The sequence below is a fragment of the Orbicella faveolata genome, unplaced genomic scaffold (genome assembly GCF_042242905.1).
Source record: "Orbicella faveolata isolate gen_17 unplaced genomic scaffold, um_ofav_v1 contig_24, whole genome shotgun sequence".
Lineage (NCBI taxonomy): Eukaryota > Metazoa > Cnidaria > Anthozoa > Scleractinia > Merulinidae > Orbicella > Orbicella faveolata.
In genome coordinates, this window is record NW_028301552.1 from 2,926,654 (window position 1) to 2,944,573 (window position 17,920).

The following is a 17,920-nucleotide window of genomic DNA, read 5'->3' on the forward strand; positions in this document are numbered from 1 at the left end:
AATAACTAAGCCAATCAGTGCAGGGAAAGTTTAGTACCGTTAACCTCCTGGTGAAATTTACGCGCGAATCTCTAAAAAACTCTTGTGTTTCGCAATGCGCTCAAGGAACCGAAGGCAGAGAGATAATTTTTCTGTAGCTCGGTTTTTCTTGAAGCTGGTCTGGCAAAATGGGGGAGACTAAAAAGGATACGAACGCTAGAGTGGCTGAGCGAAGGAAGCAAACAAAAGAAAGCGCGGAGAGCAGCTGTGTGTGGGCAACTGTGCATGGATAATATTTCAAATGGTCTCAATGAGTCCGACGATTCGTCGATATCGGACTCATCAGAAGAGTCTCTGTCAGCATCCCTGTTATTGCTGTCAAGTTCCGAAATTTTTACAGAACCTTTCTTTTCTCTTACCACGAATATTTACCCGCCTTATACGACAACTATAGCTTCATCCGCGTGGCGAACTTTCGCTTCTTCACTCATTGATGTATTTTCATTCGTTCTTCGCTGTTTTCGCTTTTTCGAACTGGTCCATGGTTTAAACGTTTTCAGAAATTAGAGATTATTCTTCGACCACTATTTTGACCCAAAAATCCAAATTTGAAGAAAATTGCCGACCCGAAGGTATACTGTAACCTTAAGCCGCGAGAAAAAAATGGCGGCGCGAAATCCTAGGGGCGAGAAGCTTTGTCTGTCTGGTCCCTCCCTTCGTGCGCTTCTCGCTCCCAGAATTTTGCGGGATCACGGGTTTTTCAGAGAACATTTCCCCAGTGGGATAAACAGAAGCAACTTGATTGACGCACATTTCTTTAATAATCAATATATAATAATCATGAATCATACAAAATATATAAAATAAATAGCACGTAACGACGTCAGCGACATCAAGATGACGGAAGGTGTGTTTCCGACACATGTATAAAGAAATGCTTTGTATGAAGTGAGTAATTATTTACCAATACAACTAGCAAAATATGTGCTTCGCTTGGAAAATGCAACAAAGCTTAAAGTGACAGTGCTGCTCTCAGATTTACGATATGATTATAGAGTTTTACAGCAGGTCCAAGCTTCAAGTTCATTCCTTTCATTAATATCTCTGGGGATAGTGAAAGCAGAGCTTTGCCGTCAATTTCCTGCAAAACAAGAGAAAAATAGAAGGTTTTCATTACACTTCTAAGGTTATTCTAATACCAAGTTATGACCCATTGCGTCCTCGAATTGACGAACAAATTCTCCTTACTAGTCACGGTACAACTGTTTCAGGATAAGCTGGGATAATCTGACTTTAAATCTAATGTTAATTCGCTGGCGTATTGAAAAGACTTCTCCCCAAACGCTTAATTCTTTCTCAGCTTGAGACTGGGCATGAAAATTCCCTACGGATGACTTAACCCTACGGAGATCCAAGCAGTGTCTCTAATTGGTTGTTTCTCGGTTTTGAATTTTCGCGCGTAAGAAATAACCAATCAGAGACATTGTTCTCTGTAGAACTATGGCTGGTGGCATAATCGGTTAAGCGTGATACACTAGTAAAGCAAGAAAATTAACAAAAAATTTGCTTAATTTATGAAATTATTTGTAGACGCTAGCTGATGACTAGAGGATTTGATCATTTGGTACAAACCTCTTCCAGAAACAGTTCCGCCTTATCCCTACAGTCAGTTGCTGCGATAAAATCCGCCACGTTTTTGGCGTCCCATTTAGTCAACTCTTTATCGCATATCGCATCAGTCTTTATGTACTCCACGAGTGGGGGACTGGGTTCTGTCGCGTGATTTACCGACACTACCTCCCTGGGAACCAATCTCGGCCTAACATACAAGGCCATCGGGTTGAAAATGCCTTCTTGAGTGTTTGGCGCTGGGTTTGGTACAACTTCTGGTGTGCGACAAACGGCTGGATAATGAAGTTTATCTGATGGCGCGATTGAGTTTTTGTCATCTTGAGGCAGCGGTGAGCCAGTTACATCCTCTCTTGAAATTCGCGGGTTACCAACGTAAATGGTTGCTTTAGGATGTTGCCCATGTGTGTGCGGTATATTAACCACGTGATTATTTCCACTACCTCCTCTTAAGTCGCCATTAATATTACCTGAATCAGGTCGTGAAGGATTTGCTGACGTGACACTCACACCCGCGCTTGATTCATAACCAGAATGTACTCTTGCATTCTGTGGCGTGTTGTCTTTGTATGAAGTGGACTGAGGTTGGGAGTGTAGAACAAACTTCGCTTTGTCAAGATGGCTAGCAATACTTGTCTCTTTTGAACCTTTTGTCGAATGAGGACGCGGATGAGAGTGCGTGCTCGTACTTGCAACTGTTGTACAGCTGTCATTTTTGCGTTGTAACGCACGTGTTTCCAAGCCCGCTTTGTCCCCCACTCGATTGGGAAGCTGGGCACCAGCTGGCAAAAATGCATAAGCAGCTTCTCTAGTGTCCGGTTTATAAACAGGCAAGAGATAGCCAGCCCGAGGAGGGAGACTGGCGCCAGGAGAGGGAGTTTGCGCCGCCGATTTTGATATGTAAACAATACAGCCAGGATCCACCGTTACTGACGGTAGCCCTTTAGAGGAAGGCGTGGTTGTCATAGTTACTGGTGATGTCATGGTAACGGCAAGTGGCGTGGATTTGCTTTGTGACTTTTTTGCAAACGAGACGTCATCTTCTCGACTGTCATGCAAGGAGTAGCATTGTTTTATCCGCGGCATGCTTTCATCTCCTGCTGACAAGAAACAGCATCAATTCAAATGAGTCATGTAACTCTTTGGAAAAAGTCTATTTAATAAGTTCACATTTGCCACAAGCTAAGTAAAACGTCATAAATTTATAAGGTAGAACTAACAACCAAATCAAAAAGACAGCTTTGCATAACTACTTGTGTTATTGGAGCTTCGCGAAAGCAGTGAATTCCAAAATTGTTGAAAATGGGTAAAATTATTCTTTGAAGTCTCTACTTTTTTTTATTGTGTCACTTAAAATCAACCCCTCTCTCCCATCGAGGGTCTCTTGATATCCATCGCTATTTTGATATGGGAGGAGAGGGACGGGAAAGTGCTGCCGATGTTTACATACCTCGTACGCTCTGATCCAGTCCTCCGCGGCTGTGTCTCATCATTGTAGAGGGATTGTTCACGGAATTTGATGAAGTAACCTGCCAGAAAATATTGATAAAAAGCGAAAATACTTTATCAAACTAAGAATTATTTAAGACTCCTGACAAGCCAAGACGTACAGGACATCAAAGGTCAAAGGAGGGACGAGGAGTGACGTCTATCTTGCCCAATTCCTGTACGGCTTTCTTCCAGGCCTTCACGGTCAATCGATGTCGGTGACGTCACACTTTTCGCCTTGGACCACATGACCTGAGAACGACTGACCGAGGCGACATATCAAAGCCTAGCTAGGAACTAGGCAAACTTCTATTAATTACCTCAATGTCGCTGGAAAAAACACTGAAGCGAGAGGTTGCAAATTTGATGGGAAACTTCTCACGATATGGCACGCACACAGCATCATCGAAAAATTAAAATTCTTTTCGGAAACGAAGTTTATAGTGCTAGAAGTGTGCACTTAGTCATAGAGTCGTCATAGTTACTAGAGGGAAGTGGTCAGTGAAGTCAAGAAAGCTCCGTTTGTTCTATGATTTTTTGTTCGCTTTTTTGCCCTCAGACGCGAAAGCCGAGCTCGGAAAACGAGCGACAACCAGCTACAACCTACAACCGTGTACAAAACACGACGTGCGGTTACATCTCTCTGAACAACTTGACAATAAAAACGTTTCGGTTACGTAATTAATGCACAGTGTATAAACTCAAGTAAAATGTTAATTAAATTAGAATATCCCAAAGCAGAATTCTAAATAAAGGTATATTAAATCGACTCACTAAATTTGTGTGTTGGAAAGTTTCTTATTGTGTTCTCTGCATATTAACAGCGTGAAACAAGGAAATTCTGGGTTTTATGTTACTAGTGGGATCTAGTAGCTATCGCAATTCCTGATAAAATGGGAATAAATTTTAATTTTAAAATGTTGGTATTCCCAAATCGAAGACGTATTTTGAAGTTGTTGGCATTCTGTCAGACCCATCAAAAAAAGTCGTCAAAACTACATATTGTTTCGTTTTGTTTTTGTTTTTGTTTTTATTTTTTACGAGAACTTTCCAAACTTTAAAATCCAATTTAATTCAGCGACACTTAGACTGGTTTCACCTTTCTTCCTGAAAAGGGAAGTGAAAACGATTCTTGATCATGACACCGATGAAAGAAGCGGGCGGAAAAGAATTAAAAACCCTCAAAATGTTGCCGCCAGAATGAATTAGATTACCTTGGAGAATTCATGTTAACGTAACAATGTTAAGTTTATAAATAGAGGACGTTCTAGCTGGGAAAAAAAAACTTTTTTAATAATCACAGTCTAATGAAAGAGCAAAAGTATTGCATTATTTGCAAGTTTTACTTACCCCATTTGCTCTTTCAAGAGTCTCTAAAGTTGTCGGTTTATCAACGCACATGAGTTTAGGCTAAAGCAATAGAAAATAATAACATAATATGAAATGTTATAATGCGTGTTTGATTGACTAGAAGTGTTTTTATTCATAAACGTTTCAGTTACTTTCAAATGAAAACGGTTAGCCATTTTGTCTCTTTCATTTTTACTTACCGGTAATTAAATACTTCAATGCTAATCTGAAAACAGAGAGCCTTCAGATCAAGTCAAATCATTCTTTTGCCTTGAAACGTCCTTCGATACGCAAAAACGGAATTTGAAAATGGGTTTTGTAAGAGGATAGTTCTTGAAATGCGTCTGTTTCGTATTTTAGTGATAGGCCAGTAATTCAAATCCACACAGTGGCTTGCAATTAAAGTATCTAGAGCCGGAGTATTTCCCGTGAAAAAGACACTAGTCCATCATAACATCTTTGCTGCTCTCCTGCATTTGTACTTAGTGGAGAGAGGGCCACGAGAAAGGTAGAGGACATCGAGGACCATCGAGACCCAGGCATCTATAGTGTATTACCACAGACCTTAACACCTGAACGCTGACCAGAATTCAATGTTAGCGTTGCACTCGAAAGGAATTTTCTGATCGCTATATTTAGATATTCAAAATTAGCGCGTGCAGTTCCAACTCTTTGGTTCATTTCAATACCAATTGTCACTTTTGTGTGTGTACATGTACATAGAACACGCAAAATATGGTGCAACCAATTACGAGTCCATTCAAAATTGAACAAATGGACTTAGAGAAAGCAACTCACCGTCGGCCTCGTATCGTCTTCGACTAGTACCGCATCCAATTTTCGCTTCCTGTCTTTTCTTAACCCCTCAGTTGTCGACATATTTTGTGGAGATCCACATCCGTGCCCCTCTCCTCTCGGGCTGCGGGTAGCTTTCCCTTCTGCATATTTAAATAAAAGCTGTTTAATGTAGTACCTCATATCAGAACACTTTACCCGACGGAAGACTAGCATTTTTTTTTTCAGGGCATCGACATTTACTCCGTTCATAAAAGGGTTCTCTTGGTTGTGATAGTTACATGAATAAGAATTGACAGCATGCGTTAAAGCGCACATGGGTTTTGTCTTGTTGATAAAGCAACGAAACGACCATTCAGGAATGAAGTTTTTTAATAAGGCTGACAAATGATTATGAGAAATGTACCTTTATCCGCAGACGGTTTGCTTTCATACTGCTGTCGCTCGTGTTTGTCTTGCCTTGTTGGAGACTGTAAGAATAACCCAAAGTTAAAAGTGCGACTTTTATCTCCAAATTAGCATTGGCAATTATATTTACTTAAACAAATTTGCAGATACACCCACTGCGACTGTGCAATTACTTTTTCCAGTGTGGCAAATCCGGGAGGAATACGTTAAATATTGAGCGAAATATTCAGTTTTGAGAAACCTTAAATTAAACACGTTTTGTCGTAAGTAGTAAAATGTTATGTCCGAGATTTATTTCCATCGGGCAAATTCCTAACTACGAGTCATAAACACAGAAGACAGCAAAATTACAGACTTTCCGAGACTAAAATTAAAATTGAAAGGAAAGAAAAACCCAAGATTACAGACTAAGGATAATTCATCTGCGTGCATAGAATCAACTCGATGATTTAACACACCACCCGTAGTATACGACTTTTTCTCTGTATTGGTTTTTATTTATGTTCGTTTTTTGCGCGTGTACTAATGCTCTGACTTAAGAATACAGATTGGCGATGAACTTTCGCTCAAATTTTGTAGTTCAAAAAGAATTCAGCATAATAAATTTGCATCTAAAGCAGTTGATATATACAAATTCACCGCGCTGTCAAAATATCCACGTGTACAATTATTTTTAAACCATCAGATAAGGTGTATGGATTTTATCATTTCTTAAGATCAACTAATTCGCAAAGAGATATAAATTCAAATTTCCATTTAAAGATCAATTCTCAGAAAATCGAGAAAAAAGTTCGAGTTTGTACAACTGCACTCAAAAAACAAATAAACCCAACTTGCAGGAAAGGAAGACTGATCATTAATATACCAACAGCGAAAATTAGAATAGATTAAGATAAAATGGCCAAACTTGACAACAATTTACCCCGCGGGAGGAATTCTTCACCGTGTGGATTTTTTACTTAGATCACAGCGTGGCCTTTTTTCTTCCAAAATCTGAGTATTTGCCATTGTCTTCGCATTTGAATCTCTGTGCTCGACTAAGATGACTAAAGTTATCAATTCTCAAGTCTCAGTGGCGAGCTCTTTCAGATCTGTTTTAATGAAATTCCTAATTTAAGTTCAAATGGGTATCATGACTGAGGTGTTTATTGTCAGAAGATAATAATAACAATAATAATGATATTAATAATAATCATAAAATCGATTAAACACCAGAATATTTGTCTCTACGGAAATATTCCACTTGCGCATCGCTTGGAAATATCAGTTTACTTTTCATGATTTCAGAATCAATGTTTTGTGTAACTCAGTCACATGATGTCCGATGTTTTTTCCTTGGAGAAATTAACTAAAAGCATCGTACTTTCTCACTAAAATATTAATTTCAATCTGCAAAACATTCTGAAAATTCGACATGAAACACGACAAAATTCATAGTTACAACATTAACGTACAAATACTAAACATCGTCGAAAGTAAAGGGGAGTATAATTTTTTTAATTATGAATTTCTTTTTGTTTCGAAAATATTCTGATTCTAGCAAAATATTGTCTTACGCTGCGTTATAACACGTGTTTCGCAAAACTATAAAAGGAAATAAAAATATCTCTATATACAATAGCTATTGTGGCATAAGCTAATAGTAATACGTCGGCTATACCTCGGAGATCTTGGCCTTCCTTAGGCTTTGGGGACATGGCAAGAGAAACGATTGAATCATCACTACAAATGCATTATCTTAGCGGTGATCTGGTCTGATCAATTTATTTTTATATGTATAGTAAAGGCTTCACGGTTATAAGTCGAATTTTCAGTTTCCTCCGAAATTTCAAACTAAATAAAACGTACCAACTGAAAAGAAAAACAGACAACCTTTATCTCTTTTGTTCGCGAGAACCAAAAGCAACGACGAAATACCTCAAACTCAAAAGGTTTATCGTTTTTTAAGTCTTTGAGCTGAAATGAAATTAATTCATCCGCAGAAATACAGCTGTCTTGTAATCTGAAAAATCAAAACTTCTCATTAGGTACGGATTGAAAGTCGGCTTTTTACGCATAATTTTTAACTGTGTTATGTTTTGGCAACAAGGAACTGGTATGCAAATATTAACCAGCTTGTATTGATCATTGTGTCTACAAGCAGCACGCATGTGTAAATAGGCCTTCTGAAACTTGAAGGAAATTTAAAACTACCTTACCTTTGACGAGCTGTTAAAAGTTGTGATCGAAACTTGTCCAGTGATTTGTGTCGCGGCGACATTTGATGATTGTAGTGTGTTGATGTTGTACTGTAAGGGCTGTTTCATTGTTCTCTGCTGTTCAGTTTTGATAAACTGAATCTCGTCAGATAAATGGCTTTTCTGGTTTGGACTGTACGTTTCTTGAATGAGCTCAGATAAACGCGAGCACTTGAAGCGAAATGGATCGCTTTCGGCAGGCGGTACTGCGACAGTTTGTTTCACTTTTACCTTTACTTTCTCGTCATTTGTCATGCCATCTTGACTACCCTCATTTGAATTTTTGGTATGTTCCTTCTTGTTTACATGTTCATTGTCAGTTCCCCGCAAAATCTCTTTTTCGTTCGCTTGGACTCTAAGGTTACCAACTCGCTGCCAGATAGGTAACTTCTGGTTTCTTCGCTCTTCCACCCACTTCTGGCGATCCAAGCGTCTCTGCTGCCTCCTTAAATCCCATTCTTGTGACATTTTCAATATATGCAGTTCATTCTTATGTTTTTTGGAACGAATCTCGACGTCCTTGCCTCCTCGTCCTTTTGCCGAGCTTTTCACAAGAACTTTTGGGTTCTTTTCCGAAGACTTGTTCATAGTTGAGTGGTTTTCTTCGCGAGCGCAAACTTTTCCTTCGAATCTGTCCCGATAGAATGAAAAGTTAGCAAGAGAAGAATAAATAATCGGACCAGGAATAATACTGTTACTCTTCACGATTCATTTTTTTTTCTAAAATATGCGCATATCAACTAGGTTACGGAAGAGAATTTTGAATAATTTTCGCATCAAATGACGCCTTGAGCGAACGCACTCTCAATAAGTAATATATTCTTCTCCCTAAAATATTCGCGCTAGTAATGATCTTACAGTATGGACGCGGCAAAGCGCAAGTTGAATTGCACCAAATTATAATGTGCGTGGCCTGCAGCGGATGTTTCCATGCCTCGTGGCAGTAAATTCAGTTAAAAAATTCGCCTTCCAATATTCCTTTTTCAGCGAGATCAAGAAAATACTTACAATGATTTATGGTGCTGGAGTTTTACAATTGGCGCAACTTGTCAGAATGAAGCTTTTTCTGTGCCAAACGTTGAATAATCTCGGTTATGAAAGAGCCTTTGTAAATTTGATTTCTCCGTTTCCAATGCAATAACAAAACGCAAAATGCAAATCAGAAATTACTTTGAAGTGTTGAAATACGAATGACACAATGGCAAGCAGCTGCTTCATATATGCTAATTTGATTCGCTGTCACGTTTGGCACCTGCCCAGGTTTATAACCAAATTATAATTCATGGAAAGAAAAGACTTTCAGTGCTCAATGTTTACACAAAAAACAACGTCGCATTTCGAATATTCAAACAATCCAGAGCCAAGTCTATGAAATGAGACTGATCTATAGAAAACATACAATGAAAATTAGTCCAAATATAAATAATTTTATTGGATGTTTTCTAGTTTGTTGATTTAAATCAAGATCTTCTCTCCAATCACTTCCACGCAATTTGCTTCAAGCGCTTATTATCTGAAACAACAATGAAACAAAATTACGACGCCCCCATATCACCTAATATGCATCTTGGATATGTTTTTCTTTTTCAAGTCTGCGCGTAAAATAAAGTGTTAGAAAATAGATCTAGGGGCAGCTTGTTCTAAAACGCGTCTTAGCGATCTGCAAATCTGCAGTGAGACAATTCTAGCAAATAATTTTACTCACAAAAAAATCGCATTATGGTTATTTTAGCCATATTTATTCACGGAATATATGATTGAAACCTTCGCGCATTTACATTTGAATTCAGTGACCTGTATCAATATGAATTTTAGTGAACCCCGTCCGCTCTCTCCTATCTCCTTTTTTCGACTGACATTTTTAAAAGGTTGCTAACCATTCTGGAATAGAAGCAAACGGCATCTAAATTTATCGATTTGGTTTTACCTAAATTTAGCGACTATTTCTAGATTCTGATTTTTGTCACTACAGTAGTTTTTTCTCGGCTGGCATGTGTTGGATTCTTGATTTTAATCAATAGCAGTAAATGGGTCACTAAAATTCGCTACTTTTTATCTGATCAATAACGAAAACCGATAAACATGGATTAGCAATCTCTCTAACCTGTGAACAGGCTCCGGCCAATAGGGTCTGACCGCGGCTGGACGGGCCGAGAAGAAACTGGTGGAGAGTGTGGCTACAATCGCTAAGAGACTCAGCCACTTGTTCCCAGGATCTTGTTCGGCCTATAGGCTCGTTGAAAGAGAGGTCGCCACTGAGGGACTCTAAAGTTAGATGGTATCTATGTAATTTCAAAAAGCTCTGGTAGAAGAAATAAAATCTTTCCTGTAGCACAACCCCTATAGTTAGTTGATTCCTCGTCGAACTGACACAGATACCTGTTCTGGACTTTTTTTTGGTCCTCAATCATTGGTGACTTTTATCGGTAAACTTATTAGAAATTGCAGTTTAAATTAATATTTTGTTCTCTTCACTCTGCCTCTCCTTTTCTGCTACCAGTACCTTCACATTGTAAATGTGATCAAATTAAAAGTGACTCGGACTGGCCACAGTAAGACCAGCTTGTAACGCCAGCCGACCCCCGACTAGTCTGCGTAGATGGTGGGATTCGCGAGGGACTGATTTTTGGTGGCAGAGCCACGGCTTTGCAGGCAAAACAAAAGCACTCGCGCGCGATTTCCCGCCAGCTACGCAGGCTAACTTCCGACTTACGAGGATCATTGCGAGCTCACAGATGTCTCGGGAAAAAAGAAAACTTATAACTGCACTCATCCACTAGATCAAAACAAACAAGAGCAAATAAAAGCTGAAACTTTGTGAACTGAGATCACCATCAGCACTGGGCACAATAAACAAACTTTATAAACTTTATAAAGCTGCATAGCTGATCTGGCCTGCCACAGTAAGCCCTCGGTACAGTTTTTCAGAGGCGCTCATCTGTCTTTGCTGATCAAACAGCGGAGAATTGCATTTAACCCAATATTTCGGTTTGATAGACAAAGTTGACCTCCGTACGTTAGTTCGTGAGAGGTGCGCAGGCTCCTTTCATGGACAGTGGCTGGTATTCAAAGCGGAAAACCCGCCTTGTGTGACGTCATTTGCTCAACTGACGTCAATACGAACCGAGTCATTTTGGGCAATTATTTTAAAACACACATCCAGACACTTTATTAAGACCAGAGAGAAGTAAAAATTGTTGGCTGGAGCATAACGAAAACGTAGACATTCTGCTTGAAGCAAAGTAAATGAGCATGTATGGAAATTAGAAAAAAAGTGGTCACACGAAGTCTTCGATTGTTACGTGTCAAGATTACGCAGCGAAACTAATTATAAAATCTCTTACTCAAAAGGGGACTGAGGAATGCAATGGACATATCGGAACTTGTCTTCAAAGGAATGTAGAATTATTTCTTTTTTGTTCCGCGTGTCAACAAAGAATGAATACCGACAGGCATGTCAATCAAAGACGGGTGTGACATACAAAGCTATTAATGTCGAAACCATGGAGTCACAAACATCAACATGTAAATCACGCGAGATCACTCACGCATCGCTACATACCGAAGGATCGTGTTTCTAAGGAAGTCATCTTGTCTGGTGTTAGTTTCGCCATGGTTTTCTTTACGTTCTTCAGCGGGATTTTTACCAGGGTCATATTCCTTGTTCACGGAGGAATAAGCGTATATCTTGTGGTTCAATACAAGAACGATCCGGTCTACTGGTGGCTATGTACGGGATTGTTCTTTCTACTCGTTGAATCGTTTTACACAATCGTCATTCGGAAAGGGCAAGAGTATAAATAGTAAGTACATCTGTGCTGTTTTTGTTTATGTTCTCTCAGGCTTCGGAGCGTTTTCCCCCAAATAAGCAGTCGCAATGCGGTGTGTTTGTCCTTGTTCGGAAAACAAGCCAAACTAAATCTCTAGCAAACTTGGACAGACATACACTGTTGTTTGCATTCACTCAACATGCTTGATGGCAAATGAATTTGAATATTTATTAACTCGCAGAAAGCTTAACTTGGTTTTGGATGAAATCCTTCAACGGATCATTCCAACTTCAGGAAACCTCGTCTAATTAGATTCCAACATTCCTTCCTAGGATTAACTCTATATTTTGAACTGTTTTACCGCGATCAATTCTTAGGAAATATTAGCTTGAATGGCTCCCTACGGATCACAAGGTCATTATCTGAATGATATTCATTACCCTGTGGTTGTGAAAGCAGCAAATAGAGTGTTACACAATAATTAGCAGTCAGTCAAAACACCAGGGTTCTTTTCCTAACCTTATGAAAAGTTTTTATACCGAAATTGAGCATGTTTTTGAACGGTTTTAAATGGTTCAGAAAAGTTCTGTGAATCTCAGTTTCGCCATGGTTTTCTTTACGTTTATCGGCAGAATTTTTATGGCAAATTTGATGAGATTTTATAAATACAAGTGAGCTTTAGTGGTCGTAAAACACACCACCGTATAAAACTTATGACATTGGACGTCTAAAAAAGTCAAGTGTGTGATGGTGGCGCCGTTTACCGCTGAGAGAACTAACTTAAAAATGCTTTCGGTCAAATGAATTTATAACAGCAAAAAAAGCACGAGGAAATTATATTTAGTCAGAAACACTTGTGCAATATATAACTAAAAAAGCTTTTCTGATTTAAGGCGATAACCAAAAATGTTTATAGATCGCTCTTTATTTTTGTAGTTTAGCTGCATAACTTCTGATCTCGACATTTTAGACATTTTACACTGCTCAGTGAACTTAGTGGAATTGCCATTTCTTGACTTTGACGAACAAGTGTTTGAATTGATACTGACTTCGTCATTAGGAACAATAAACATATCATTATGCAAAGTCCTCTAATATGATAACATAATATCGGGAAACAAAATGGACAGATTGAAATATTAAGTCAAGCTAGAACGCAGCGTCAATACCTGAACCGAACAAATCCGCGTTCTCAATGTCTGATGATCACAACTGCTGCTTAACATTGTCTATCATACACTGATCGGAACAGTTTTAATTTTTGTGTGCCAAGGTTGTGAGGAAATTTATGGTGGTCATACTTGAGTGGCGTGTTAACCAATATTTTAACTAAAGCCAGTTTAGTGCAGTGAACCAACTAAAAACTAGAGAACGACATGTTGCGATTGCAAAGCACGCCAAAAACTTTACAAGCCTGGGTTTAATTTTGCACTTGACTGGCTACAGAGACAAAATCTTTGCCAGCTCACATGTTCCAATTCTCGCTGTGGAAGCTTTTTTTTTACCATTTAGAACAAGATGTTAACATGATGCGGATTAGTGTAATAGGGCGTTTGTATGTAACGTGATAAACAGACAGAGAAAAAAAGATAATAAAAATTGAAAGTTATACTTACAATTGAAATAGTTTTCGAAAATTCAAAATAAGAGAAGTATTGCTACCGTTGAATGGGCTGCTAGTTTACCGCAAATTTCCTCCCAGATTCTGCCAAGTGTCCATAACAGTTCATCATTGATTCACCACGACATTTATACTTCTGCACGGAAAGGACTTGGATAGAGACTGCGTGAAAAGTACCTGGCTTCTGATCTACAATCTTGGTTAGAATAAAATACCCCTATCCTCCCCCCGGATCAATGAGGAACTGCACTAAACCCAAAACGCGCCATATTTTCCATCACTAAAATGAGGGGAGGGGGGGGGGGGGGTTGTGGTCTTAATTTTTCATTGAAACTGTCCAAGATTGTAGAGTACAATACAATGACCCCGGTCCAACTCCTGGACGGACAGAACGTTGACTCGCCTGACCACTCCATCCGGCCGGTTTACAACGGCGCCTTAGAAGGTTTTAGAACTGTTTTTCTCACACTTGCCCAAAACATCCTTTCGTAATTGCCCTCGGTCTAAGAGACAAATGCATAAATTGAGGCTCTCTTTCTTAGACCTTGTCGTGAAATTTGGTTCTAGGTTTTATATCTCTATATGTTTTATATCTCTATTGAGGGCAGTGGTAAAATTTGGAATTTGTAAAACGAAAAGTCTGTCTCAAAATAATTTGAATGGCATTGTGCTTCTTTTGTACTTATAATCTTCCTCTCTGCTTGTGTCCTATTTTAGTATCTGGCCCGGCAGTTTATTGTACATGACAACAGTGTTACCTGCTATTTGGGTTGCCGAGTTAGCCATCTTGGAAGAAAAGACCGCTTCTGGTGTGGATAATTGTGAACTAATTGCTGCAAAAAGTGATTTCACTATTGGCAGAGGTTTGGTACGTTAACATTTGTTCTTCAAAATATACTAGTTTCTATTACACATGACCCTCATAGCTCTAGAGAGCAAAAAAGATCGCGATTCAATCTGAAATCCCCCGATGGTTTTGGCATAAACTGAATCAAAACATCAATTTTATGACGTTAATGGAAAATTCATAGATAGCACGTAGCCACCCTCAATTTTCCTCGCTTTCGCTTCTCGCTGCAGAAATACTAAGATCAACGTAGCTGAAGACAAAGATCGACTGCTCGATCTGCTGACCCTCTTCCAAATCAATTTAATGGTGGTACAATACTCGCTGAACTGTACTTCATCTTCTTTATTAGATAACTATCAGAACAGATTCTGGACAGTTGGCACAGAAGTGGTCCAAGCTTGGCCTTATCCTACTGATCATCGTAGGTCGATGGCTGCTTCCGAGAGGAGAACTAACACGTGATCAACTATCCTCTTTACTTCTAGTGTATGTGGCGAATGCCGCTGACATTATGGGTAAGTTATCAACAGACACATGTGTCACGTGTACACTGAGCACTCGGTGGAAAAAAACGCTGGAGAATAAGGCGTCTTCCCTAAAACTGATGACGCAAGAGCTCTATCGAGGCACAACATTTTGACTTTTTGGTTCTAAGAAATCTAGATGTCGATGTGATTACGGTCTACTAAGACCCTGAGAAACAAGGAGAAACATGCGTTGTTTTGTCATGTTTATTATTTCTGTTAACAAGGTTTCCTAGAGAAAGGGTGTGCTTGCAGATCGTACAACAACAGTTAAAGTGTTCTTATGTTACGCGTTGAAAGGCAGAAAGTTTTTCCCTCATACTTATATTATCAGAAGGATCTATTGCTTAATGACTGGTAGTGGTTATATGATGACTGGGGTAATTGCAGAACATTTAAGCGTATGCCGGCGGTTGTGTTTTAAGCTTCTTGGAGATGGTCCATTTTCTGTGTAGATATTCTCGGAAGGTTGCTCCTGGTACTGATTCTTTGCACTTCTATTTCAGAACTCTTTGAGGTGTTCGATCAGGAACCTGCACTGTGGTGTGTAAAGGGAGTGGCTTTAGCGGTACTCGCGACATACACCTGGTCCTTTATGCAGTTCACTCTTGTGTTCACTGCCACAGCAGAAACTGTCCCGGACGACAAAAAACTGGAGACAAAGGTATGTAATAAAGTCACGCACTGACATCCGCCTGAATATAAAGTTGAACCCCGCTATTTCAAACCAGCAGGGTAAGCAAAAAATCGTTCGAAATAGAGGGAGTTAGAAAAAGCGATAGTAAATGACTAAAGGGGGAATCCAAGGGAACAGATTTGAGTATGAAATAACAGGGAATTCGAAATAACCGAGTTCCAATTAACGGGTTCCAACCGTACTGTAAACTGGCCATTCTTCCTCTGCTCCAAAAAAAGCCTGAGGCTGGACTCGAAAATTCCATGAGACTGCATGGACCCTAAATATTCCATGCTGAAGACGTAGCTGTACAGAGATAACTTTAGTGTCTCTTATTGGTCCTTTCTTATGCGGGAAAATTCAAACCTGAGGAACAATCAATCAGAGACTAGGTGTGACCCTGTTAGAGCTACGTCATCAGTATGGAATTTTTTCCAGGGCTAATCCCAGTACTTCTCGAGCGGGGAACTGATTGAGCGCACGGAGAGTGTTAGATATTTACTACACCTATGTTTGCCAGTCAGCTTGTGTAAACGACCGTTTCGTTTCTACTTTAATTTGTAGTCGCCATTTGCAGAGGAAAACAAAACAGAGAAATCAAGAAGTGGCGGTCAGACCAAGTTACCAAAGTATATTAAAAAGCTCATTAGACAGAAGCAGAAAGACGAGCTGGACAAGATTGAAAAAAACACTGATTTACGTGCTGCGGTCAATCAAATGAAACAGCTCAAGCAACTCAAGGCTTACAAAGATCGCGGACGACAAGCAAGATTCTCTATCCATGATACAGCGTTAGAAGTTGTACAGGTACAAAGAGAAGTCAGACGAGAGGAAGAAATCCTTGAAAATCACATCAAGCAAAAACAGAAACTTAAACTTCACGGTGACTTATACTCAATACTGACTTTAATGTTGATGCAAGACGGGCCGTTTCTGATCGTGCGCCTGGTGTTAATCATTGTGTACGATGTTAAAGCTACATTGCATATCTTCTTCACTGGCAAGAACGCTATGGCGTTGTCCTTACTTATTTACAGATTGGTGATTTTGCTCAAAGAGTCCTACGAGGACGAAGACGAAGCTGAGAAGGACGGTGAATTTTATGAGATGGCGAACGCGCCAGTGTAGAGCGTCATTCGGCTTCATTCATCTGACGAACATCCTAGGTGTAATCTATGGTTGTGAATCCGTGAGCCATACGCATCGCATAAAACAGGAGAAATAGGGAAATTAAAGGAAACCACGACGGCAACGCTAATATAGAATGTCACAGAACAAAAGGCCTAAGGGATGGACCATTTCACTTTTGAGGGGCGGAAGTGGGTCTTTTTAAAACAAATATCCTGCAGCCATACTTGTACCAAAAAATTCATGCACACGATCACTGCCGAAAAAAATTTACGCACGTTAAGTTAGCCGAAAGAAAGCGCATGTTAAACGGAGAAAAAAATATCATACATACACACGTCTCGTCCCTGTACTAACTAACCCACACACCACTTAAAGGTCAAATCGTCCACCTCTAATGAGCAGTAACACGTGCGTTTTGATTCTTGTTACATTTCTTAGCCGTTATCCGCTAAACAAACTTGAAATAACAAAGTTATGCGTATTTTAAAGCAGGTGAACCGCCACGCCTAATTTGTCGTATTTTCTTTTGCAACTGAACTCTGTCATTACATAAGTAAACTGAGCAAATTTTTAGACTGATAGACGAACTGAACAGATCTTCACAATTGAATTATTCAAAGGTCATTTTTTTTGACTTGGCGTTGTCCCCAGCGTCACCGTCGTCACTGCTTTAATTCTTAATTTCGACTTCTTTGCGTGGTACTGAACTTCTCAAGTGAGGCGTGGGGAAGAGGGATGATTTCGTACCAGCTGTGAGTTTACCCAAGTTGAGACGATGAAACAAACACTGGCATTTTCGGACATTACCCCCAGAATTAAGATGCGTTTGTTCTCCGGCACAGCCGGAGAATAAACTGCACTACGATATTTATTTTAATTGTCTTTTGCTTGTACTTTTTACTTTGAAAGTATACCTATGTCGATGGTACTGAAACCCTCAAAATAATCAAGTTTTACCCGAACGTTCGAGTTTTAATTCGAAAACTCGATATTTATTTACCTAATTTATAGATTTTAGAGAGCTTGAAATATTGAAGCAATGGACTTGTAGTAAAGTTTAGACTTTTTAATTTATTATTACGACTGTAAATAATCTTGTTTATCATTTAACCCCACTTTCGCTGCATGCGTGTAAAGTGTAGTTCAATATTCAGTACACGGTGATCGAAAATCAGTCATACCTGTAAAATAAACTTACTGTGAAAGGACTGGTTGCAAGTATTCACAAATGGTGTCTTTAGAATCCACTCACTGTCATTGAACAAGGGGTTTGGGCAAACTTTACCGATTATGACTTCACCGATAACGTCGTTGACGAGCAGAAAGTATAGCAAATCGAAGACTTTGACTTGGCGGGAAACGCAATTTGGTTAATTTCACAACTGACTTTGCCAAACTACAACGTAAACTGACTGAACAAATGTGCAAAGAATCAAGGAGGACGGAAACCGCGACGGGGGAT

The 17,920-nt window shown here is 39.4% G+C and overlaps 2 protein-coding genes across 4 annotated transcripts; one reads left to right on the forward strand and one right to left on the reverse strand.

The window, feature by feature from the left end:
* Positions 1–781: 781 nt before the first annotated feature.
* On the reverse strand, positions 782–9,081 carry LOC110042443 (uncharacterized). Of its 3 annotated transcripts, XM_020747815.2 has the most exons (8): positions 8,895–9,081; positions 7,848–8,517; positions 5,648–5,711; positions 5,245–5,384; positions 4,447–4,506; positions 3,059–3,137; positions 1,612–2,708; positions 782–1,120 (listed from the first exon to the last, which is right to left on the reverse strand). In XM_020747815.2, the coding sequence occupies exons 2-8, from the start codon at positions 8,472–8,474 to the stop codon at positions 992–994; spliced, it is 2,196 nt and encodes a 731-aa protein (XP_020603474.1). In that variant the 5' UTR covers positions 8,475–8,517; positions 8,895–9,081; the 3' UTR covers positions 782–991. The 3 variants fall into 3 exon arrangements, with proteins under 3 accessions (XP_020603474.1, XP_020603475.1, XP_089148781.1); XM_020747816.2 differs by lacking the exon at positions 8,895–9,081 and having other exon boundaries at positions 1,612–2,705; positions 7,848–8,639; XM_089292655.1 differs by lacking the exon at positions 8,895–9,081 and having other exon boundaries at positions 7,848–8,639.
* A 1,925-nt stretch (positions 9,082–11,006) lies between these two features.
* Positions 11,007–17,666, forward strand: LOC110042462 (uncharacterized). Its single transcript, XM_020747840.2, has 5 exons — positions 11,007–11,689; positions 13,995–14,145; positions 14,477–14,642; positions 15,158–15,315; positions 15,892–17,666. Exons 1-5 carry the CDS (start codon positions 11,379–11,381, stop codon positions 16,453–16,455), a joined length of 1,350 nt encoding a protein of 449 aa, XP_020603499.1. The 5' UTR covers positions 11,007–11,378; the 3' UTR covers positions 16,456–17,666.
* The last annotated feature ends 254 nt before the right edge of the window (positions 17,667–17,920 follow it).

Bases quoted from the DNA above. Each gene is read 5' to 3' on its own strand.
- LOC110042443 (XM_020747815.2), bottom strand. From the start codon at position 8,474: ATGAACAAGTCTTCGGAAAAGAACCCAAAAGTTCTTGTGAAAAGCTCG. The intron at 4,507-5,244 runs GTGAGTTGCTTT...CTATTGCTTTAG, and splicing joins AAGACGATACGAGGCCGACG to CCTAAACTCATGTGCGTTGA. The intron at 1,121-1,611 runs GTTTGTACCAAA...CTTGTTTTGCAG, and splicing joins CGGAACTGTTTCTGGAAGAG to GAAATTGACGGCAAAGCTCT.
- LOC110042462 (XM_020747840.2), top strand. From the start codon at position 11,379: ATGTCGAAACCATGGAGTCACAAACATCAACATGTAAATCACGCGAGA. The intron at 11,690-13,994 runs GTAAGTACATCT...GTCCTATTTTAG, and splicing joins AAAGGGCAAGAGTATAAATA to TATCTGGCCCGGCAGTTTAT. The intron at 14,643-15,157 runs GTAAGTTATCAA...CTTCTATTTCAG, and splicing joins GAATGCCGCTGACATTATGG to AACTCTTTGAGGTGTTCGAT.